General features: G+C 36.2%; 1 protein-coding gene across 2 annotated transcripts; it reads right to left on the bottom strand.

Annotated features, from left to right (window-relative positions):
• Positions 1–19581: 19581 nt before the first annotated feature.
• Positions 19582–23972, bottom strand: LOC104601435 (uncharacterized). Of its 2 annotated transcripts, none has more exons than XM_088897090.1 (3): positions 23803–23972; positions 23670–23713; positions 19582–23208 (listed from the first exon to the last, which is right to left on the bottom strand). In XM_088897090.1, exon 3 carries the CDS (start codon positions 20961–20963, stop codon positions 19755–19757), a length of 1209 nt encoding a protein of 402 aa, XP_088753216.1. In that variant the 5' UTR covers positions 20964–23208; positions 23670–23713; positions 23803–23972; the 3' UTR covers positions 19582–19754. The 2 variants fall into 2 exon arrangements, with proteins under 2 accessions (XP_088753216.1, XP_088753218.1); XM_088897092.1 differs by lacking the exon at positions 23803–23972 and adding an exon at positions 23778–23796.
• Positions 23973–24875: the final 903 nt, after the last annotated feature.

The following is a 24875-nucleotide window of genomic DNA, read 5'->3' as shown; positions in this document are numbered from 1 at the left end:
CTGCTCACTTGTGTGTACGAGGGGTCTAGAGGAGCTCTCGGAAATTGCTCTCCAAGGAAAAGAGTGTCAGAGGCCTCGGGTGGAAACCTGAGGCAAGGACTCTGACGGTCAAGTTAGTGTCTGCACTAGGTAAGCAGTAAGTCTAGAGCCGAGGGGTCCAGATGAAGTCACTGATGGCACTAAGTCCTCAAAGGAGAGAATATGAGAGGTCTCAACAATTCTGAAATCCCTTACCTTGTGAGAGGCGCATTGCCTGAGAACGGCTGGGCTCGAATGGCTCAGATGCGAGCCATACGAGGGCTCACGAGATATTCCAACGGAGGACACGCGGCGCCTACAATTGTACCGAAGGGGTCCGCGTGTCCTTATGGCGACCCCATGCTGTCACCCACTCTCTCACACGCATCAGCCCCGTATTGGGGGAGCCGAATGCGCCTACAATATATATATACATATATATATATATATATATATATATATATATATAAAGTTGAAAATTTGAAGAACCGAACTGGTTAAAAATCAAACTGATTTAATCGGTTGATTCAGTTTGGTTTTAATTCAAAGCATTGCAAAAACCAAAAAGGACCGATTCAATTTGAAATATATGCCCATGGTTCAATTAACGAAACCCTTATAACCCCTAATATCCTTGTTTAAAAGACAGAACAACTTCTTTTTGGTATTCAAAGACAAAAAACAACTTGGTATCAAAGATGCCTCATGAGGGTATTTTTGTTTTTTAAAACTAGATTATTTAAGCACACTAATAGAGACATGATGAAGCAGGAGGGTATTTTTGCCTTTTAAAACTAGATTATTTAAGAACACTAATAGAAACATGAAGCAGGAGGTGCGAGGTGCATAACTCCCCCGAAGAAATGAATAAAATTTGGGTAAAAGACAAACATATCCCGAGTTTTCGCAAATTGACTTGAGCATACCCTGCATTTTTCGAAGACTTAAATATACCTTGTGGTCATTGGGCACAAGGAAATTTAAGTGAATGACTTTTTTACCCTTCTGCATTCTTCAAATTTTCAAAGAGAATTTAAGTGAATAGACTTAAATATACCTTGTTGTCATTTAAAAGAGGTTTATTCTTTATAATGGTTAAAATAGGAATTTTAAAATATTAAAAAAGGTTCATGAAACGGCATATTACGTTTTATCAAATGAGGATAAATTTAGGGAGAAAGACAGTTAAGCCCAGGGTCAGAATTTGTAGGCCCAAAGTATTGTTGGGGTAGGTTCCAGCTTGAAATTGATGCCAATTCCCAAGGGGCGTTGATGCATAGAGTGTGGATTGTTGACATTTTGAATGTTTATAACTCTACAATAGAAATAAAAAATCTGCATTAGACTTGTCTGTACTTTTTCGATAAATTTAAGTCATGTGGGGTCAGCCCACAAGGTATCTTTAAGTCTATTTGGAAAACTAAGGGTATGTTAAGTAAATTTATGAAAACTTAGGGTCTCCTTGAGTCTTTTACCCATAAAATTTTGTTTACGATTGAGCTCAAAACAGATTATCCCTATAAACCCCTTGCATATCTAAAAAAATCTGCCAAAACATTGGCCAATCTCCTTTCCCATTAAATCCTTAATGTCATACTACATTTAAGCCATTAAAACCTTTTTCATTCCTCCTTATAATTCCAAATTACTGCCTTTGGGTTTCTAATTGGGCTTTTTAAGAATCACTTATTGAATAAGTGCTTATTAAATAAACAACTTCTTATAGTTTGATGAGGTGTTTTTTCATCTATTTATTTTTTTCAAATTCCTTTTTTAATATTAAGCATTTGATGATAAAAAGGGTTGTCGAATGATTTTTGCATTAGAGTAACTATTTTAACCCTTATTGAACACCGAGGCATCTGTATCTCATTTAACAATGCAAGAGCATTATTTCCTAATGAATCAAACACCTTGTTATTAACTCATTAATCTATACTACCTTAAAAAGTACTAATAGCCCAAAGAATATTTCTGAATTTTTTTTGAGAACAAAATTTACCTCTCTATATTTAAATTTATTAATAAAAAATGAGGGCAAATAGGGTAATCTAATATTGCTATTAAATGATTTGAAAAGAGGTAGTTTTAAGATATTCAATGCATTCAATTTTCTCTCATTAAATCCAATATTTAAGGTATTAATTTGTATTCACCTTCATTGAATCATATATTTAAGGCATTTTGTTTTTTCATCATTAAATTCTATAATTAAATCCATAATAATAAATTAATAATTCCAATAACATAAAACTTAAACTTTTAAAATCTACCTGAAAAAATAATGTTTTCATCTAGGTGGTGGTAAGAAATTAAGCCATTTTGGGTCAAATGGGACAATCAATGTTGCCACAATTAAATAGTAAAATTCAAAATATATAAAATGCAAAAAAAATATTGAAATAAACAAAATTGTGAACATTTTTAACATCATATATTTGACATATTAAACAGTAAGTAGGATAATTAACACAAATCATCAGTTTAACTATCAAGGTCGAACAGGTCAAACCGCTCCACATCAACTCTCTCTCTATATCTATCTATCTCTCTCTCTCTCTATATGTGTGTGTGTGTGTAAAAAACATATTTTATCAATAAATAGTGTATAATTATGTTTTACATATAATATATGTATTATGTTACATTTATTTATGTTTTTTAATTCAATTTAAAATTTTTTATTTATAAAAAATATTAAAAATTACAATTTGGGGCCAACAAAGGGATATTTTTTTGTGAAAATAGAAAGGCAAGATGCCTAAGGCCCTTTGGGCATATAGATCTTGAAAACTTACCTAAAATAAATAAAAAGTTCACCCCAATTAGACACCAGAGTGCAAAGTTATGTCCTCCAAAATTTTGCACATAATTAAGTGTGCAACCCGCGACCTAGTGACTGGGTTGAAGGGTCAATGGTTGAACTACCTAGGTTAGACAATTTTTGACCAAGTCAATGGTTTTTTACCAAAAGGGTGAATCTCAACAGAACCAGATCCGAAATCAAGGCCAAGTGACGATTCGAACGATTTAATCAACCAGGTCAATGGTAGGTTGAAAACACAGATGATAAATAAGAAATGTTTTTATTAATGATGGAATAGAATGTAAAATTTCAAACCAATTGGAAATAAAATTATTTTCATATTCTCTCTCATTAAATCTCATATCTAAGGTATATTCTCTTATTAAATCTTATATTTAAGATATAATTTTCTCATCATTAAATTCTACTAATTAAATCCATAATATTAATTTTAATAATATAAGTAAATATTTTTAAAAACAATTCGAAAACGAAACTATTCCCTTCCCTTCTAGTGGTTGGTAAGCAATTTAGCCATTTGGGGTTAGATGGATTAATAAATAATGCCATAATTAAATAATAAAGATTAAAATAAGTAAAATATATAATACAAAAAAAAAATCTTACCACCAATGGTTGGTAAGAAGTATTTTTATTAATGATGAAAATGGAATTCCAAATTTAAAATCAACCTAGAATGAAATGATGTCATATTCTCTCTCATTAAATCTCATATCTAAGGTATATTCTCTTTTTAAATCTTATATTTCAGATATATTTTTCTCATCATTAAATTTTACTAATTAAATCTACAATATCAATTTTAATAATATAAGAATAAATATTTTTAAAAATAATTTGAAAACAAAACCATTTTCTTCCCTCCTAGTGGTTGGTAAGCAATTTAACCATTTGGGGTCAAATGGGATAATAAATAATGCCATAATTAAATAATAAAGATTGAAATAAGTAAAATATATAATACAAAAAAAAATCTTACCACCAGTGGTTGGTAAGAAGTATTTTTATTAATGATGAAAATGGAATTCCAAATTTAGAATCAACCTAGAAATAAAATAATGTCATAGTCAAATAATAAAATTTTTAAAAATAGAAAATACAAAGAATCACAAAAATTGAAAAGGTAGAGAAAATTTTGGGCACATATCTAATGTTATATATTTATAAAAAGATAAAATATTGGGTACATCTATAATATTATACATTCATTATATTGAACACAAATAAATATTATACATAAGAAATAATTTTATCAATGATGGGAATGTAATATAAAATTTAATGTCATCCTAGAAAGCATACTATTTTTCTTTTTGGGTGGTGTGCTAAGTGGTTTGGGTCAAATGGATTGATCGATAATATGATAGTTAAATAATAAATATTAAAAAAGTAATAAAAAAGTGCATGTATTCCAAAGAATATATAAAAATTGGGTTCGACTATGATATTGGAAAGATATGTGATTTGAATTTTTTACCAATCAACTGGTATAAAAAATGTGGTAGCCAATCAAATGTTTTTTATCAAAATTCATGGGTGGGTTTTGATTGGTCAAAACTCTTCCTACCATGTCTTTCCCGCATCATAGATTTTTATATATTAATTATGTCAAATGAAAATTAAGTGTGATAAGTAACAAATATTTATATAACGTAGATAGAGTATATAATTTAAAACTGACCAGAGCAAAGCTATTTTCTTATTTAAATGGTGGGTTAATGATCTAACCTTTTAAAGAAACTCATGATGTCATAATTAAAAAAGTAAATATTAAAAAAAAAGATAGAACACAAAAAATGAAAAGTATATAATTTTGTCAAAAACATTTAGGAACATTTCTAATGTTATATATTCATCGTATTAAATAAAAATAATTATTAAAATAAAAATTATTCTTATTTATGATAGAAATGGAATACAAAATTTAATAATAATAATAATAATGATGATGATGATGATGATGATGTGATTTAAAATTTCATTGTAATTTAAAATTTCCACTGCAATGCATGTGCACATTTACTATAAGTATTTAAGTTTATTTTTAATCATACTATTACTTTTGTTAATCTTCAATTCCTATCTTAACTGTGATATATCCAAAATTCAAGTAATTAATATGAAAAAAAGTTCTTCTGTGCAACACATGTGCTTAACTACTACTAGAGTAAAAAGCCTAGAAACAACAAAATACTCCTTTCTTATTAGTTTGAAATACAAAGCATGGGGACATTTTCCATGTGAGAAAATTGCAAAAGAAAAAAATAAAAGTAAAAAATGAGTAAAACAAACTTGGGTAGAATTTCATTCAATATAGGTTCGTTAGAGATCACTTCACTCCCACTACAACTTGCTGGGTAGGGTAGAAGTGAAGAAAAAGAGAAAACTTTAGGCTCTATTTTCCTTGAATAATTTTAGGGTAAAAGACTAAACCTCCCCTAAAAGGTTGTGGAGCATTTAATGCAAATGTACGATCTTGGCGCATTTACTCCTGGGATGCTAATTAAGGGTCGTGGTCAGCTAACACCTTTCTAATTCCCCCTATGTGACTGCAATCTATGGGATGGTTAATTCTCTCCCGAGTGATTCTGACTATAAAAGGGACATTACAACTAAAGGTACAACATACATACTTGAGCTATCACTTACTCTCTTGTGGTGATCTTAGCTTATTTTGAGCCACTGGCTAACTTGATTGTCAGAGTCCTCACCCTTGGGAACACACTCGGGGCCTCTTACATCTTTTCACTCTTAGCAGGCCGGACTCGTAGCCTTCAGACCTCAAAAATTACCTCATTGCCCTTGGCTCCAAATTTGTCAATAACATGTTGGATTGGCCTCAAATACATTTGAGTTGGATGCTTCAGGTTCTTCCAATGATTCTCAAGATTGGATTGATTAATTGTACAACAAAAGCCCATAGCTACCAAACAAAGCTAGGAAAGCCCCAATGAGATCCTAAAACTGGGTTTATTGCCCTAATCTCCAATAAAAAGTTCCCATTAGAAGCACTTTCAATCACATCACCTTCTTGTTTCTATCCAACATCTTCTTTGGTGATGGTGGTGAGTCCGCCACTTTTTTAATATTGTTTTTTCTATCGAACCTTCCCATGCTAGAGGAGATCTTTTTGTTAGTGTCTCTTCGGAGGGCTATCTGTATGACCTCTTGTGTGATATTCTTTCCTCGGTTGTTGTTGAGGACCTATAAAGGATAAATTTGGGTTTTTTTTTTTGAAAAAATCAATTACATATAACGTGAGATGTAAACAGATATTGATCAATTACTAATGGAAGGGAGGTTATTGTTTGGTGACATCATTCTACAAGGGAGGTCTTTGCCTTCTTTTAAAAAGAGGGGGGAGGTCTTAATATTTAAGGTAAATATTAGGGGGAGGTTTAAGTCTTTTACCCTTATCCACTTTAAAAATTTTAAATGGTTAATTACTTAAGGTTGTATTTGGTTTGAAGGAAAAAGTAGGGAAATGAAGGAAAAGGTACAAAAACCTTTACAAACCTCGTATAAGTTTTCTTACCTTTCGCTTCCTTTTCCTACCTTTTCCTTCAAACCAAACATAGTCTAAATGATTATGATCCAAAGCAAAATCAGATGTTTCTAATGGTTGGATAGGTTTCCATTGGCAACCCATGGTCATGTTTTACGGCTTGCTGCCAACTTCCTCAATTTTTGGGTGGAACAAATGTTATTGAGCTTGGATCTATTCCTCACACTGACCTCCCAATGCCTCCCAGCCGTACATCGAGAACATCGCCCGTACTTTGTGTTGTTATTCATAGAGAGATGCTCCCATTACATGGTGGGATAGGGCTGTGAGGTCGGCGTAAGGTGTGCTATGTGAAGATCAAATCCCAATATTCAATGTTATTGTGGGTCGATTTATCAAGGAACATGAGAAAAAACCCATTGTCCGTTTGTTGTTAGAGGGATGCTAGAGCTGTGATAGGGAAGAAGGTGGTAGGTGGAGGCCCTTATGGCCAAAGAAGAGGAAGATGAAGACTTTGAACTAATTATAAAGAGATTGTCTTGGGCAGTCGAACCACTAACCCGAAAATCGGTGGCCAAAGTGGTTTCAGTTCTAGGTCGGTTTTGTGACGTCCCCCTGTGAGGAAAACATGGACGAGGACATGGCCTATGTTCAAAGAGAGTAATAAGAGAATTTTATTTTAATTTTTGGTATGGCTGCCAATATAGGTAAACTATTTTTCTAAAAAGAATATTTTTGAAAAAAATGTTTTTTTTAATGCTAAATCCTGACTTACCCCCTAGCCCACTTGCTATCCAATGAAATATCATTCTTTTTATCTCATCTAGTGGTGCAATATTATATAGTAGAATGCAAAGAATTATGCACAGAAAAGGAAAATATAGAAACCACGGTTTTTAAAAATGAATCGGTAATCGAACCGGTCAAGGGTCCAGTTACCGGTTCGAACGGTCTGGCTGTTCAACCCGAATGGCTAGCCCGTTCTAACAAAAAAAATTAAAAAAAATTGGAAAATGGTCAAAACCGTTCAAATGGTTTGAACGGTTAACCGGATGGTTCAGCGGTTTGCTGACCAAAATCAACGGTTTTGGAGGAAAGCGGAACCAGTCAAGTTTCAGTTTTTCTGGTCCAACCGTCCAGTCCGATCCAGTTTTGAAAACCATGATAGAAACCCTCATTCCAAACCCTTAAACTTTAATGGTCTTTTCTTATAAGGACAATTCAAATATAGTAAATGAGAATTAATTTGGGCTTCACACATGTGTCTTCCTTCACAGAAAAGGTTGAAAACAAAGACAAATAAATATGAAGTCTGGGAGGCTCAATATATTCATTTCATTATTTCTTTAAAACAATAAATTACATTGAGATTTTTTTTTGTTTTTGTTTTGCAGAGTAGTAATATCCCCAATGGATTAGATGATCTGTTATCAAATCAAAATCAAAGACAATTATTATCAAAGAATATTGTTAGAATGTTGTAGTTTTATTTAACTCTTGGAGATTCAAAACCCATATAAATAGATTTTTTAAAGAATAAATAATATCAGAACCCAACCCGAGTTCAATTCAGACCAACAAACAATGCTAAATTGGATTTTGGCTAATTTTTGGAACCCATAGTCTTATAAGGAATAAAGAAAAATGGAAATTTAAATAAGAACAAGAAGTAGAAATAAAATGATCACTGGGCAGGACCTACAAACGATTTACCTTCAAAAATATTATGGACCAACTTCATCTCTTTTGTTGGAAGACATGGAATAGTTCTTTTAAGGTCCTAAGAAAATCAAAACAGGATTAGCATAGCAAAGATCAATACATCTATAAGCATGGGTCGTGAACAAGCATTAGAATAACTTAGTTGGGAATCTATTCCCAAGAAGTGCTAGACACTAACATTTTTAGAAGTGAGAACATGCCTTGATCATATTTACAGACTAGGTTGGGGTACACATAATTCAATAGAACACATAAGCAGATCATTTTTACATATAAATTTTAAATCCTGGTTGACAAAGAACAAATGTGCTAAAGTCCACCAGGGGCATCTAAATTTGATAAAATAGAGATTGTTCTTACATATTATAACTATTGCATGCACATCAAGAGCAACATATTTAACCTTGTTTTTTTCTGAATTTTTCACCTGTTTAAATTGCTTTAATTTCTGATTTTTAAACCATTTTTCTGAATTCCACACATCAAGGCATTAATCATCAAAGTTTTTGGACCTTTTCCCGGATGGAATCTAGACAGTGAACTAGCTGACATTCTTAAAACCCTAACAAAATGGATTCACTACAATTTGATATTAAAGGAACTAATTTGATGTAAAGAATATAAAGGAATAGCAGTTTGATCTTGAAAACTAGGTCAAAACCTAGACCCTATAGGGTCTGTAGATACTATACCCAGAGTCAACCCTATATTAATTATGTTTTTTGGGTCTGACCCAACTAACTTGGTTATGCTTTACAAACCTTTATCTTGGTAATTTGACAGTAAACCTGAAACATCTCTTGCTCTCTATTATCAAAATATCGTATATACCCTGTATGTGACAAGGTTGGGTCATTTTGGGTCTGAAACTTACACAAAGCTTTCTTTAGTTCTCCTTCAGTGCAATTTGAACCGAGATTGCAATGAAAAGGTATAACATGGTTCTACTTCCTCTGCTAGAGGCTTTTCTATTTGCTCTTGCAATTGTCAAATGTGCCAAAACAAGTGCAAGTGAGTCTTAGAACAGAGTTTGGTAACAGTGCCTAGTGAAATCTAGACTGCACAATTGAGCAACCTTGGGGAAAGGGCATAACAGCAAAGGAAAACAAACAAATTGGGCTTGACTACTATGAAAAATAGGAAATCAAATATGTGGTTATTGAAATTCAGTCCATGTTTGTTCCCCAGCTGCCAGGCAGGGCTTCACATACTTTGCTTTGAATTAGTTCCTCAAGTTCCATCTTTAGAGGTTAACGTATGTTTCTACCAAGGCAGGTTTCATGAAGAACTCTACATATCCTCCCATCATTTTTAGGTTCCTAGCCTTATCAAAAGGCTGGACCAGAAAATGTGCAAGGAAATATCCAAGTGGACCAGAACAAAAAATAGTCTAAATAGTTAGCTAAGATAGAAGGTACGTGAAAACTTACAAGGTCTCTTCTGGAAAATTTTCCTCCAAACAGGAGAACCATAGAATCAGATATGCTTGTGAATCCCAGAGGAACATTGAGTTCACATTCACTTTCTCATTGAACAACTAGCCATGGGTAAGGAATTTTTAGTTCCCAAGCATTGACTGAATTCTGGGAAAGAAGTTGATTTATTTAGGTTATGAAAAGAGGAAGGGGCAGATCAATTTATATAAATTCCTTTTTCATTTTTTACTTTGTAGAGTTGAGAAGTGGTGTCTTTTATGCTTCATGTATCACTGAAGTAAAAAGAGCACTAGAATAGCAAAAAACTTGACATGGAATGTTACTAAAATGAATAACATCATAATATCAAAAGGAAATAGGTTTGAAGCTGACCTGTTTGAGCCAAATTGAATGCTGATGGTTCACTAAAGCCAGAGGATGTAAAAGAAAATTATTTGTCAACAATTTAGAGCCAAAGCTGAATATAGGAGAACTAGGTGGTTCCTTTGGTGGAGACTGCATAATTAAATAATGGTGGCAATGGTGGAATGACTGTAACTAGCTGAGTAAGTGTTGGGAGATGATATGAAGTGTGGGCCCAATAGAAACTGTTCTATTATTACCTTTGTTGTGGAACCTTAGGGAGCCTTACTTCAGAAGAAACTGCAGGCTTCTATACAGTTCATGTTTTAGCATATGTTGCTTTAATATCTCCTTAATGGATGTGTCTCATTGTCTAACTTCTTTCTTTTCAGAAGCCAATAATGTAGATAAATTCACTACACCATCCAACTCCATAAGATCCTTCACAATGAGAATTGAAACATTAGTGAATTAAGAAAATGAAATAATGAAATAAATGTTACTAAAAGGACATCTATAGATAACAAAAAATGGGAAAGGCAAAAATAAAGTAAAATGAGCTTGTCAAGAGATTATGCAACTTCTTTTTGATACAATCTATCATGTCTCTATCATGTATAAGATAAAAACATAAGGTGCTTAGAATTGACTATATAAAAAGTACTATGGATACAAAATATCTCCTATGTTAAGGTGCAACAATGGCTTATTTAATAATTAGGACTACCAAAACTATTTCTAGAGGCACTAAATGATTCACTACACTAGTCCAAAAAATAAACAAGATGAAAATCAGTCCTCTAATATCAGGTTTAAAATTAGTGATTAACAACACAAATCAGATCTGAATGATAGTGCAAGAGTTGTGTATGTCGAAGAGAAGAGGTAAGAGAAGAAGAAGTCGAATTAGTCTTCATTCTCCTCTAACCCTATTTTTTATTAATCTTTAAAACAAATTGATGATGACAAGTATACCCTCAAGTGGGCGACCAGCTTGGCAATTTCATAAAGAAAATAAAATAAGAACAAATAATAGGCCCATTAAGTGAGGCCCATCAACATAAAATAAAAGATAAAATAAAGGATATCACATAAGAGGCTGTTAGGGCCCATTCGTCCCAGTCTCTTTACACTCCCCCTCAAGATGAGCATAGATGTCAATCATGCCCAGCTTGCTCATATAGTGTGTCAATTTCTCCTTGGGAACTCCCTTGGTCAAGATATTAGTCAGTTGCTCTTCTGATGTGATAAATGGTAAACATACTTCTCTTGAAGAGACTCTTTCCCTTATGAAATGCCCATCAACCTCAATGTGCTTAGTTCTATCATGCTGAACTAGATTACATGCAATGTTGATAGCAGCTTGGTTGTCACAATAGAACATCACTGGTTGCTCGTAGTCCACCCCCAATTCCTCTAGAAGGGATCATAGCCATAGTAATTCTGACATACCATGAGCCATTGCCCTGTATTCTACTTCAACTGAGGATCTAGCAACTATTGATTGTTTCTTATTCCTCCAAGACAAAATATTCCTAACAACCAAAGCACAATAACCAGAGGTTGACTTTTTGTCATCAATACACCCTGCCCAATCTGCATTAGTAAAGGCTTTCAGTTTCATGTGACCATGCTTAGCAAATATAATACCTTTCCCTGGAGTACCTTTCAAGTAGCACTGAACCCTTTCTACAACAACTAGATGAGTATCTCTGGGAGAATGCACAAACTGACTGAGAATACTTACTGCATAGGAAATATCTGGCCGAGTCATGCAAAGGTATAACAACTTTTTAAGCAGTCTCTAAAACACTCCCTTATCAGACAACAGTGCACCATCTGTGGCAAAAAGCTTATGATTAGGATCAATGGGAGTGGTGATAGGTTTAGCTCCAAGTTTATCAGTGTCAGCAAGAAGATCAAGGACATATTTGCGCTGAGATATGAATATACCATCCTTAGATGCCCAAGAAATACCGAAGATCTCCCAAATGTTTAATTTCAAATTCAAAGTGGAAAAATTCTTTTAGTTTACTGGCCTCTTCAATGTCATTACCCGTGACAACAATATCATCAACATAAACAATCAAGAAGGTTACTAGAGAGTCATTTCTTTTCAAGAACAGTGTATGATCAGATTGTGTTTGAATGTAGCCAAAGGAGACAAGAGCAGCCTGAAATCTCTCAAACCAAGCTTGAAAAGATTGTTTGAGACTATAAATGGATTTGTGTAGTTTACACACCTTACCTTTCATTTATTTCCCATACACTCCTAGAGGTAGAGACATATAAAACTCTTCATGCAGATCTCCATTCAATAAAGCATTTTTAACATCAAACTGGTGTAGGGGCCAGTCAAAGGTAGCTGCTAGAGAAAGCAAGACCCTAACTGAAGTCATCTTAGCTACAGGAGCAAAGGTCTCAAGATAGTCAATGCCATACATTTAGGTGTAACCCTTGGCAACCAACCTAGCCTTATACCTTTCAACCGAGCCATCAGAGTGATATTTAATGGTAAACACCCATTTACACCCCACTGGTTCCTTCCCTTCCGCCAAGTCCACAACATCCCAGGTATGGTTCTTATGTAATGCTTCAAGTTCAGTAATCATAGCATCCCTCCATTTAAGTTGAGACAATGCTTCCGGTACAGACCTGGGTATCACATGTGAAGAGACAAAAGCAAGAAAGGAGTAGTGGGAAGGAGAGAGAAGGCTGTAAGATAAATGTTTCGAGATGCAATGGGTTGTACATTTCTGCTTGCCCTTGCGAAGAGCAATAGGAAGGTCAAGGTCAGGGATGGTCAAAGGTGGGTCGATAGGGGGCTGACCTGTTTCCTCAGGAATTGAGGGAGTGGCCAGATGTTCTTCTGAAGGAGTGAAAACAACCTGCATATGTCTGAATCTCCGCCTTTGGTAACACATTTGGAGAGTAGGAGCAGAAGCAAGAGGAGGATCATGGGTGGGTCTAGTGGAAGAGGTGGACACCCCATGATCAGACTCACAAGGGATGGGAAGAGGAACAACTGGAGACATAGCAAAGGGTTCATCAGATTTCTCCCCCTCAGGAGAAACACTAAAGAAAGGAGTCAACTCTGCAAATGTGACATCCCGAGATACAAAGCGGGTGCCACGAACTGGATCAAAACAACAATAACCCTTTTGTGTAGAGGCATATCCCAGAAATACGCACTTATGAGCTTTATGTTCAAATTTATGCCTTTGGTGACTATGAATATGCACATAACAAGTACTCCCAAATACACGGAGAGGGAGAGAAAAGAGATCCTCATTCGGGAAGAGAAGACTAAAGGGGGTTTTAATGCCAAGGACCCTGGAGGGCATACGGTTGATTAGGTAGGTAGCAGTATGAACAGCATTTCCCAAAACCTTACAGGAACATGGGATGCAAATAAAAGGGATCTGGCAACGTCAACCACATGTCTGTTCTTTCTTTCCGCCACCCCATTTTGTTGTGGAGTGTAGGAACAAGAGCTTTGATGAATAACCCCAAAACTTTCAAGGTAGGTGGAGAGGGTTTTCTCAAAATACTCCTTAGCATTGTCAGAGCGGAATATTTTGATACGGGTATTAAACTGGGTGAGGATGAGTTCATGAAAAATTTTCACAATGATTGGTACTTTATCCCGGGATTTCATGAGATAAACCCAAGTATAACGAGAATAATCATCAATAAAAAGGATAAAATACCTATAACCCCCCATGGTTGGCATGTGATATGGCCCCCACACATCAGGGTGAACAATATGGAAAGGAGAAAGAGATCTTTTATTACTGATTGAATAGGAATGTCTACAATGCTTTGGTAACTCACATGACTCACAATGAAGACTAGATAAAGACACTCCTTTAAACATATCTGGGAACAGATGACTTAAAGCAGAAAAAAACAAATGATCAAACCGAAAATGTCATAACAAAATTTTGTTAACAAACTCTGACACAACTGACTCTAAAGTAACTCCATGAGGTGATCCCAAGGCTTGATCTGGTGTGTCCAGCAGGTATATTCCGTTCGCCTCATGGCCACTCCCAATCGTCCTCTGAAACTGTAGGTCCTGAAAAACATAATGAGTGGGAAAGAAGGTTATGCTGCAGTTCATGGACTATGGACTTTGTTAAGCTACTAACAGATAAAAGGTTTGTGTTAAGCTTAGGAACATAGAGAACAGAAGATAAGAACAGGGTGTCAGAGGTCTTTATATCTCCTTTACCAGGGATGGGGGCAAGTGACCCATCGGCCAGGGATATTTTCTCTTTCCTAGAGAGGAGATGGTATGAACAGAAAAGGTTAAATAGGCTGGTCATATGGTCTGATGCTCCGGAATCTATAATCTAAGGGAGTTTATGATTACCTGAAACTGAAGCATGATTTGTTGAGGCATATGTACCTGAGTGAGTTGAAGAAACCGTAGCTTCTAGGTGATTTAGGAGCCTCCCATACTTCTCAAAATCCAACTTCATTACAACCAATTGCTCAATAGTTGATTTTTCTTCACTTTCCTTACTTCCCCCCTCAGGTACTGTAGAAGCATTAGCAGTCTTGGATTTTCCCACCTGACTGCCCTTCTTAGGGTTATTATTGTTCTTAAACCTATCGGGAAGAAGTTCAGGATGAAGCTTCCAGCAGGTGTCCTTTGTATGCTGTGGTTTATTGCAATATTCACACAACTGCTCTCTTTTCTCAGTAGGGCCCTTCAGTTTCATTCCCGCATGTGCAAAATGTTCTGTAGATGGACTCTACAACTGCACCTGCCGCCTACTCTCCTCACTACTTATCATAGCATATGCGTGTGAAAGAGTAACCTCATCCCTGGCCAAAATGTTCTGTCTGATAATATCAAACTCAGGGTTGAGTCTAGTGAGAAATTCAAACACCCTATTTCTCTCCACTACCTTTCTATACATTTTAGCATCCTTTTTACTCTCCCATACCACTGTTTCCATAACATCAATTTCCTGCCATAGGGACTTTAGTATGTAGTAGTAGATTGCCACACTCTTCTCCCCCTGTCTCAGGTTCTTCACATAACTTTTCAATTTGTATGCTCTGGCTACATTCAGTTTCTATGAATAGGTCTTAGTTACACTGTCCCATATTTCCTTAGCCGAAGACATCCAGAGATAGTGCTGGCTTATATGAGGTTGCATAGAGTTGACTAACCATCCTATAATAGTATAGTTCTCTTGCATCCATTTTTCAAATTCAGGGTTTGCCTGTTCGGGTTTCACCTTGCTGTCTGTGAGATACCCGAGTTTTCCTCTACTACAAACATACATTTTTATAGACTGTGCCCAAGCAAGATAGTTCGTCCCATCTAGCTTAATTGTGGTAACACTCGTCAAAATGGAATCTACTGGAGCAGGTCTAGAAGATGGCACCTGCTTGAACTCACTTCCATATGTCTCCATTAATCAAATGGAAATCAAAGAACAGAAAATTTTGACTATGTGAATTACTTGAAGTCAAACCAGAACTTGGGTGCTTGAAAGCTAGGGTTTTGCTCCGTTCAGCAGATGGGCGGGAGAGAGAAGACACTGCTGCACCTACCAGAGTAACCCAAACTCTTCCAAATCTGAACCACCCTCCTTTATCAGTCACAAGACCCCTTCCAAGCACAGAGCGCCACACCCAAGCTTCACCTTTCCTGGTAACTCGAAAATATCTAGTCGGCTAGGGTTTCGGGTAGCAGCAAGACAACATCACTTCTTGGCAAAATCTGGCCAGAACTAAACTCTCCAAACCCTTCTACCAACCAGGCAAGTGATTCTCTATACTATAGAGAATCTATCTCTCCATACACTCTCTTGATTTTAGAGTGTACAGAAACAAAAGAAAAAAAGAAGAAAGAGGAACTGAACCCGCTCTGATACCAAGATGAGAATCAGTCCTCTAATATCAGGTTTAAAATTAGTGATTAACAGTACAAATCAGATCTGAATGATAGTGCAAGAGCTGTGTGTGTCGAAGAGAAGAGGTAAGAGAAGAAGTCGAATTAGTATACCCTTAAGTGGGTGGCCAGTTGCAAGTTACATAAAGAAAATAAAATAAGAACAAATAACAGGCCCATTAAGTGAGGCCCATCAACATAAAATAAAAGATAAAATAAAGGATATCAGATAAGAGGCTGTTAGGGCCCATTCGGCCCACTCTCTTTACAAAACATTTTATCCTAATTAGGCCAATCTTTAATGTTGGGGAATCAAAAGGTCATAATAAATGCTTATTAAGAACTAATCTCATACCATATTCTCATATGTGGCATGAGCAGAAAACAGAGGATAGAGGACAAATGGCAAACTAACCCTATATTCTGCAAGTTGGGGGATCAACATACTCCACACCTTAGAGGATGAGCAGAATAAGAGTTTGCGTACTTTAAGATAACCACAATGACACAAAAACACAAATGAAAAATAAAAAATAACTGAAGAAAACATACATTGAATACCATACATATACCTTGAGGACAATAGTGAGATGAACCGTTGAATATGGAGTATGAGTCATATTGTATGTTGGAAATCTGCCTCGACGTCTTGGAGTCAAATAGCCATTTTTTTTTGTATTATTTTGTATGTATATGCACTGTGCATATTTTAGGCTAAGTTTGGGAAGAGTTCAAATACAAATATGTACAGTGCAAAAACATGTAATTTGTATTTATAAACCTTGTTTTGCGCTGTACATATTTGCATCCCTACTCCTCTCAAACTGAGCCTTAGTAAAACTTCTTTCTTTCTATTTACAGTTCACTCCGGAGAAAGGTGTGGCTCAAAGAGAAATGAGATAGTCTTTATATCACCTATTGGTGAGGAAATCAAATACGAGAAACAGCTAGAGCAATTTCTGAAGGCCCACCATGGAGGCCCTTCTGCTGGGCACTGATACTCTCTCTCTCCACCTGCCCCTGCTAAAATCTAAATGCTCACGGACACTTGAATGGCTATGCACCTGCAATAGTCTCTATATCTTGCTTGCAGTTGACACACCCCGGCATTCTGCAAGGAGCCAGGGACCATTGAGAAGGCTAAGGCAACAGAGACCCTTGGAAAGTGAACCCCTTAAAACAGAGAAAAGAAGTTAAGCTAAAAAAAGGGAACTAAGGCGAAGGATAATGTGGATGGTGAAAGTAAAGGTTGAATGGTTCCTTGGGGATGGTATCAAAGCCTTTTTGACCAAGTGGTCTAGTGTTCAATCCTAATAGCCTCCATTATAATTTATTAGATTTTAGCATAAGGTATGGGTCCTGTGTTTGTCCACGCTTTCCGGATGGGTTTTGCGTGAGGTGGCATGTTAGAGAATAAATACCTATTTAGGTACCTCACCTAACAGCTTAAAACTTTTAAGTATGGTTCCTTGAGATATGAAGGTGAGGAAGCTTTTGCAACTACAGAAGGAACGAAGACAAATGCGCAGATGTTGAAATGGATGAAGCAGAGAAATGGAGGGGAAAAGAAAGAAGAACTGCTACCAGGGGAACAATGGAGGTTGAGGATTGTATAAAGCAGGATTCTGAGCAGAGCAAAAAGGAAAAGGTTGAGGAGGAATCTGAAGACCAAGGACAACATAAAGAGAACACAGTGGAAGAACAACCAACAGAGTCAAGGAAGCTAATGCAATTCCTAAAGAGGAGAAGGGTGGAAGAAGCACCCTCTGAAGAGGGCAAGGTGGGAGAAGAGACCTCTGCAGTTTAAGAAGCTTGAGCAGGTGAAAGTTAAAACTGTTACCATCAACCATGTATTGCCATTTCCTTGTTCTATTTTTTTTTTTCTCATCTTATTTTCAGCCCTTTCAGGTGGTAACTGTAGTTGGTGGTGATACAATTTGTTGTAATTACCATTCAGGCTTGTTGGAGCGCTTGCCTAATTGTGCAACCCTTCTGTATCTGCAACACTATGTGCCATAATTGTTATTTATATGCATAATTAACCAACATCTTTTTATACCATTTTGATCTGAATTTGTAAGCTTATGATTCTTGACATTGAGATTGAGTACCTTAATTATTAACCCTCTATATGTTAATTAGCTTTGTGAACATATTCAGTACTTCATTATTAACCCTCTATGGTTAACTATGCATGATGGTCCATCACAACAATTCAATTGTGTATGAACACGTTCTCAGCGATGTTTGGTATTGTGGTGCTGTTGAGTGTCCGTTGCATTTATGCATTGGAATCGGGAAAAAACGGTCTGGGCATGAAGTGCGATGTGATTAGACCTGGCAATTGGGTTGAGTTGGTCGGGCTCGGGTTGGGTCAAGGTATTTTGGGTTGAATTTTTGGTTGGGTTGTCAAATGCTAGACCCTAGCCCTAAGTGTTCGGGTTAGGGTTGACCCATGGGTCAATTCGGGTCATTTCAAGAAATAATTGAAATTTAAAAAAAATGAAGAAAATTACATGAAAATGTCAAAATTAAAAGAATTAATCTTAAAATTCCAAATATAAAATAAAAAGCTTGAACATTTAACAATTTAAAGAATAAATAATAAAAAGTAAAGACTAAATAGAAAAAATTAAAGAGTCGTAACTTCTAACAATGCATAAATTATCCCAATTAAACTTGACAATCGGGTCAGCGGGTTGACCCATGACCCAACCCAACCCAGTTTTTTTCGAATTGGGGTTGGGTCAGGTCGGGTCATTTTCACATTTGGGTAGTTAAAAATGAAACCCTAACCCCGTTTTTCGGGTTGGATTGGGTCGGGTTCGTGGGTTGGGTCAACTTTTTGCCAGGTCTAGATATGACAATTGTTTATGTTTTATTAAGCACCATTAGGCATCACATAGGTGAAACAGAAACCAAAAGCAACTTTGCAGTAGTTGGCTATGTTGGTTCTGTTGGCGTTTATTAGATAAATGCTGCCACATCAGCACCATTTAGGTGTTGTCATTTATTGTACATGAAACCGCTATTTGGTTTCAACATTTATCAAATAAACATTAAAAAACAGAAATAATTAGATTTATGTGCATGAGGCGTTGGGAGAAACTTCAAATTCTGCTTTCTCCCAAAGCCCTAACGTTGTTGAAAATGAAATGCTTACCTGGAGCATTGTAAGCTGAGGTGGAAGTTAGTTTTATGGGGTATTATTTGAAACACCCAACCAAACAACAAAAACAATAAACGTTTAAAGTAACATTTTTCAAGTAAACATCTATATGAGAAACACTGCAACACCCATGGAACCAAACACATATGTTGTTTACTTTAGGCTAACTTCTTAAGTTTTAGGAGTCTAGAACTGAAAAAAAATTCTGGGCATTCGTTATGTGGAGGGTTTCTTTTTTAGCTTCAAGAGAACCATTTTCTCCACCATCCAAGTGTTTTCTCATGCTGATTTTTGGCCTGGTTGATCTCCCAGACCCATCTAATGATGGGTCCTGACTGATGCCTGAAGCGTAGAACAGGTTGTAAGTTATGGGGTCCCATGCCCAGACTCTGGTTCTACTAGGATTGTCATATTTTTGTGAAGATTCTGCTTCCAAATATCCAATTCCAAACAAACACCAGTTCTTTCTACCCAGGTGGAAAAATAAAATTTAGTCCTTTCCTCCCGGCAAAATGATCTGACAAAGCATCCTACATTAAACCAGTTTTACTTGTTCAATCTTACTTAACTCATATCCAACTTTCTGATAATAATCCTGCCGCAGAAAGCAAGCAATCTTTATTCTGTTGAAAGTTCTTTTAGATCCAATGCTAATCGAAAATAATCTTTCCATATTCACAAATTGATACATAGAATAACAGTGATCTTATGTAATTTCCACTCAAATGCACCACAAAATCAAAATAATCTGTAATAAGAAAACCAATATAATCTGTAAACAAAAAAAGAATCAGAGATCTCCAATCGGAACCAATATGGGTTCCTTAGCAGCATAGAGGGCAGATAATCAATCCATTCTCATTGCATTCTGGGCATCGGGTGGGCGACCCATCAGTCCCAGGACTGACTCTGCAACTGCCACAGCAATTGAAACACAGCACAAAACGTATCCCAGAACAACCCTCGCAGGGGCCATCGGAGTGATCCATTGGGACCCCTTGGAGCAGCTGCCGAAGCTTACCTTGCTCGTGCAAGCTTACGACCTCGTCAGCTCCCCCGATGTATCGTCCCTTTATGAACAGCCTCGGAGGAACTACTCTACCTCCCAAGATCCTCCACAGTTCCTCCCTGAACTCCAAATGCATCGACACATCCCTCTCGTAGAACAGAATCCGGAAGCTTCCCAACAGAAATCGGATGCTGCTGCAGTCCTCGAATGTCTTTCGTATCCCCCGAAGATTTGTTGTGTAGAGAATCACAGAGTCGCTCCCCCCCGGAGGGCACTTCTCTTCGAATTCCAGCAGAGGATTGTCCTCTATCCGAGGAACTTTGGTTGGTGGTTCCTCTTCTTTCTCTCCGCTCAGTTGTTCAATATTGGCTTTTCTCTCGACTTCATTTGCTCTCATGTGCTCCATCACTGCCTGCTGGAAGGCCGCTAGCAGGTTTGGATCAAATAGGCTCCATGAATTCATGTCCGGCCGTCGGAAAGACGAGATGTCGATCTCTGTTAACGAGCCTTGCCAAAGATTAGACGTTCCACACTCTGAAGAATTGGGAATCTCTGAACTGTTTTTGGCCGGTGCTGTGTCAGGCCGCCGGAAAGAGGATATGTCGAGCTCTGCCAATGGGCCATTCCGAAGATTACAGCTTTCAGACTCTGAAAAGAAGGGAGAATCTGAATTTTCCTTTGCGGGCAATGGGTCCCTGGCCTTTAGGGGGGGCCGGATGTTTTCTTTGTTCCCAACATCGTCGCCGCCCAACTCCATTTCTTCAGTTTCTTCGTCTTCCAGGTCTCTCATCAATTCCTCAATATCGATATCAGGCTGCAACACGGGGAGATTTCCATGGCTGTTGGTATTCTGATCTTGTGCTTTAAAAGCCGGTGGATTCTGAAATACCCGGTTGGTGGAATCGTGCGGCAAGGGATCTAAGAACCCATTAGCCTGAAGAACTCGACCTGGATTGAGGGAAGTGATGGGTCGAAGAGGAATAGATTTCAGTTTCTTTAGAAACCTTCCTTTCACACCCTTCATCCCTTCTTTTCCTTCTCCTCCTCCTCGTTAACCGCCACCGCCGGAACCCAGTTCGAGTACAGGTGACAGAAGTACAAAGAAATCTGAGAATTTCGATTTGATGAAGAGAGGAAGTCGTGTTTCAGCTGGGGGAGAGATTAGAGAATTCCGTTTTCTGCTTTTGGCCTAACGAAGAGGGTCTGTACTCTGTTTTGGTTTCAACGGCTATAAAGCTAAATTGCATTTTTAAATTTTGAAAATTATTATAGCAGCCAAAAGCGAACAAATGGGAGGCAGGGTGTGGGCAACGGTCATAATTTACTTCCCCTACTATGGGACCAAAATGATCAATCAATGACTCGAGTATGTTGGGACAGAGTATGCAGAATCCAGATGGGTCATCCTTGATCCTTGTCCTTTTTATAGACCGGACAGCGTCCCTTGTTTCAGGTCTTAATCTCTTAGACTTTATAGGCAATTTAAGCTTGGGTTGTTCTGCATTTGGATGATCGGGATCCACCATCAAAGGGTCATAATTTGGACATATGTCTCGGCAAAATATCAGCTTAAGGTTAATCCAAATCAATGTGTAGGTGTTTGACACCGGAGCGTTTCAAAAGCATTCCGTTTGTTTTTGTTGATATATCATTCATGCCACATCAGCAATTAAATGGAATATTGAAAAATTTTCATTGGCGATTTGTTTTTCAGAAAAAATGTTTTTGCAATGATTAGTTTTAGGATTCAAAAAGGAGGGGTTTCTGACGATTTTTGAATCACCAAGTTGATTTAATGCATTAAAATTTGAAAAAAGCTGACTTCTTTTTTGAGATGTCATATAGTTATCATAAGCCAAATCACTTTAAATGCCTAGTCAAATATGATTTTTTGTGTTTTTTTTTTCTAAGAAAACAGGTGCAATGAAACGCATCGAAAAACACCTATAAAACAAAATAACTATGAAACGCTATAGTGCCAAACACCCATTGTGAATTTTGATGCTAACCCTTAGAGGGTGGAAATAGGATTTATGTTTTACCAAAGAAGAGAAAAGGGAAATTCTTTGAAAGTTGATGATGATCAAAAGTTTGCAATCCCTACTGGCGAAGATAACTTGGAGATCGAATGCCAACTATGGTGGTTGACCTGTGAAAAAACAATATCAGAGAACCCAAATGGATGTCCTAGGCAAGGGTCTCGGACGTTTAAGTCAATACTGGCTGAGCTCTCCGAGGTGGTGAACAAATATATAAGCAGGAATCGGAGTGAGCAAGTGAGTATGTGTGCATATATGTGTAAGGTGGTGTTTGATAAATCTGAAATCTGAAGTCTGAAAAGTTAAAAAAGATATTAAAACCATCTGAAATCTGAGAAGAGGCATTGATGATTTTCTACTTTTCAGAGGCTCTGAATACTTTGGTTTGTTTGTGTTGGACCAAACCGTTAACATCTGAAATACCTTGTTTTTACTATTTTATCCCTAAAATAGACTATTTGGTAAATTTGAGCTCAATTTGTACTATTTCATATAAAATAATTTACCAAATTCAAAATAATATTAAAATCATATAACATAAATAATAATTACGAAAAATAATTAATAATTAATAAAAAATATAATTAAATTAATAAAAATAATTAATCACTATAAAAAATAATAAATTATAAAAATTAGTGGTAACTAATTAATAATTAATAATATTGAACTAACACGACTAAAAAATAATTGATAATAATTACTAAAAATAATTAATAATTAATAAACAACATAATTAAATTAATAAAAATAATTAATAACTATTAAAAAATAATAAAATGATTAAAATTTAAATAATCAATAAAAACTAATGGTTACTAATTAATAATTAATAGTATCATGAATAAAAAATAAGTAAATACATAATAATTTATAATAATTACTAAAAATAATTAATAACTATTAAAAAATAATAAAATGTTTAATAAGGGAATAAACATTGGCTTTTGGTGCCATTAGATAATTTAGACCCTGCACAAGTTGGGGCCAAAGAGAGAGAGACAGAAAGAGAGATCCACTCGCCATTGAATTAGAAATATGGATTAATTCTACAATGTTAAAGCAAATTAATTAGCAGTTAATACTTCATTTCCATGTCTTCCTTTATAAATAGCAACCACTGTGTCAATGGATATTAATTTGAGATAGACACAGTCATTACTTGTCATCACCATTGCTTTTACTTCTATTCTCCACCATTAAACCTTGAAATTATTTGGGCAAATGTCCCTGCATCATAAACCTTGAAATTAAAGGGCAAGAGGACCAAGTCCAGAAAAATCATCACCACACGTAAAGGTGGAATTACTTCATTGGAAAATTTATTCACCAAAACATTTTGCATTGCCCAAATGTCAAAAGAGAAACAAACTAAACGACTATTCCAGAAAATTGATAATCAAAACACGTAAACAAGGAGGCTCTTTCAAGAAATTTAAAACCCTACAACAAAATCTCACCGAATTCATACTTCCCCAAGTATTCAGAATCAAAAAAAAAAAAAAAAGAAATCAATTATCGCATAGCAAAACAAGAAGATTTGGCATTCAAGTAAATTTAAAAAAATAAATATCCACAGAAATAAACCCAACCTTGTTATCATCATCACTAGACCCAATAACAACGAACCTAAATGAAACAAACCCTCATGAAAAGAAGTGCTAAAATTCCAAAAATCGAAATAAAGATACCTTCGATGAAGAAAGAAGAAACGAACTGGTAGGCGCCTGTAACCCTGAAACAATAAAGGTTTTTAGTTAAGAAATCTGAAGAAAGAAGAAACGAAACTGTAAACGAACCTTCCAGGCGCCTGTACCGCCATACCTTTGCTTTCACAAGAGCAGAGAGTTTCGTGGGTTTGGGGGTTTTTGCGTCTGGTAGGATTGTCGTCTTGGGTTTGGGGGGCGCCAGGGGTATGCACGTCATTCTAAAAAATATAAAGGATATTTTCGACATTTTCATGGCTCTAAAATGCGTGATTAAACTTTCAGATCAAACAAGTAGGTTGGTGTCTCGGTTAAGACGTGTCTGACATGTTCGGGCTGTTGATGCACCCATAGTCCCGTACGACACCGCATGTGTCCTTATCTATTTTCTTGTGAAACGGGGGTAAGTGGGCTTATAGCTGCCAAGTATGTGTCGTACTAGTATACATCTCGAGATGACTATCCTATGCAAACGGAGGAGAGAGAGTAGGTCGGAGGCATTTGTGGGCTGCCCAGGTCAAACAAGTAGGTTGGGGGCGTGGTGTAATCAAATTGGAAGAATGATAGGCCAAGTGAGGATGGAGTTTGCTTGGGCTGCATAAGCCGATCTATCGAGGAGCATGTCCAAGCAAGTGTGTTGCCAAGATGCCATAACGCGTTTCTGTCATCACATGGCAGAATATAATTGGAGGAGAAAATTAGGACTGCTCATAGTTTTGTAGGCCTTAACCGAACTGGTACTATCGGTTTTTTGAAAATCGGTAATCAAAATTGAATCAAAACCAAATGGTTAATCGGTTGATCAGTTGGGTTAATCGTCGATTCGATTCATTAGTTTTTTTAATTTTTATAATATATATATAAAATGTTATATTTTAAATAATAAATAACATATCATATATTATATATATAAATATATGTATATCGGTCGGTTCGGTTAACCACTGCTTTTATATATTGGTTAATCAAAACCGAACCGATATCTTCTATTTTTAAAAACACTGAACCAAAACCGAATCAATTCATTTGATTAACCGTTTTTTTATTCAGTTTCTGTCGATCAGTTCGTTTTTTTTTCTCACCCCTAGGAAAAATCAACCCTCATCAAAAGTTATGGAAGTAATTCATAAATCACAAATTGACTTTTGGTAACAATTACTTATTAGAGGTGGTGCTTCGTACTATTGCCAT

This window comes from Nelumbo nucifera, chromosome 2 (genome assembly GCF_055504915.1).
Source record: "Nelumbo nucifera cultivar China Antique chromosome 2, China Antique-T2T, whole genome shotgun sequence".
In the NCBI taxonomy this organism is placed as follows: domain Eukaryota; kingdom Viridiplantae; phylum Streptophyta; class Magnoliopsida; order Proteales; family Nelumbonaceae; genus Nelumbo; species Nelumbo nucifera.
This window is presented reverse-complemented; position numbering and strand designations above follow the sequence as displayed.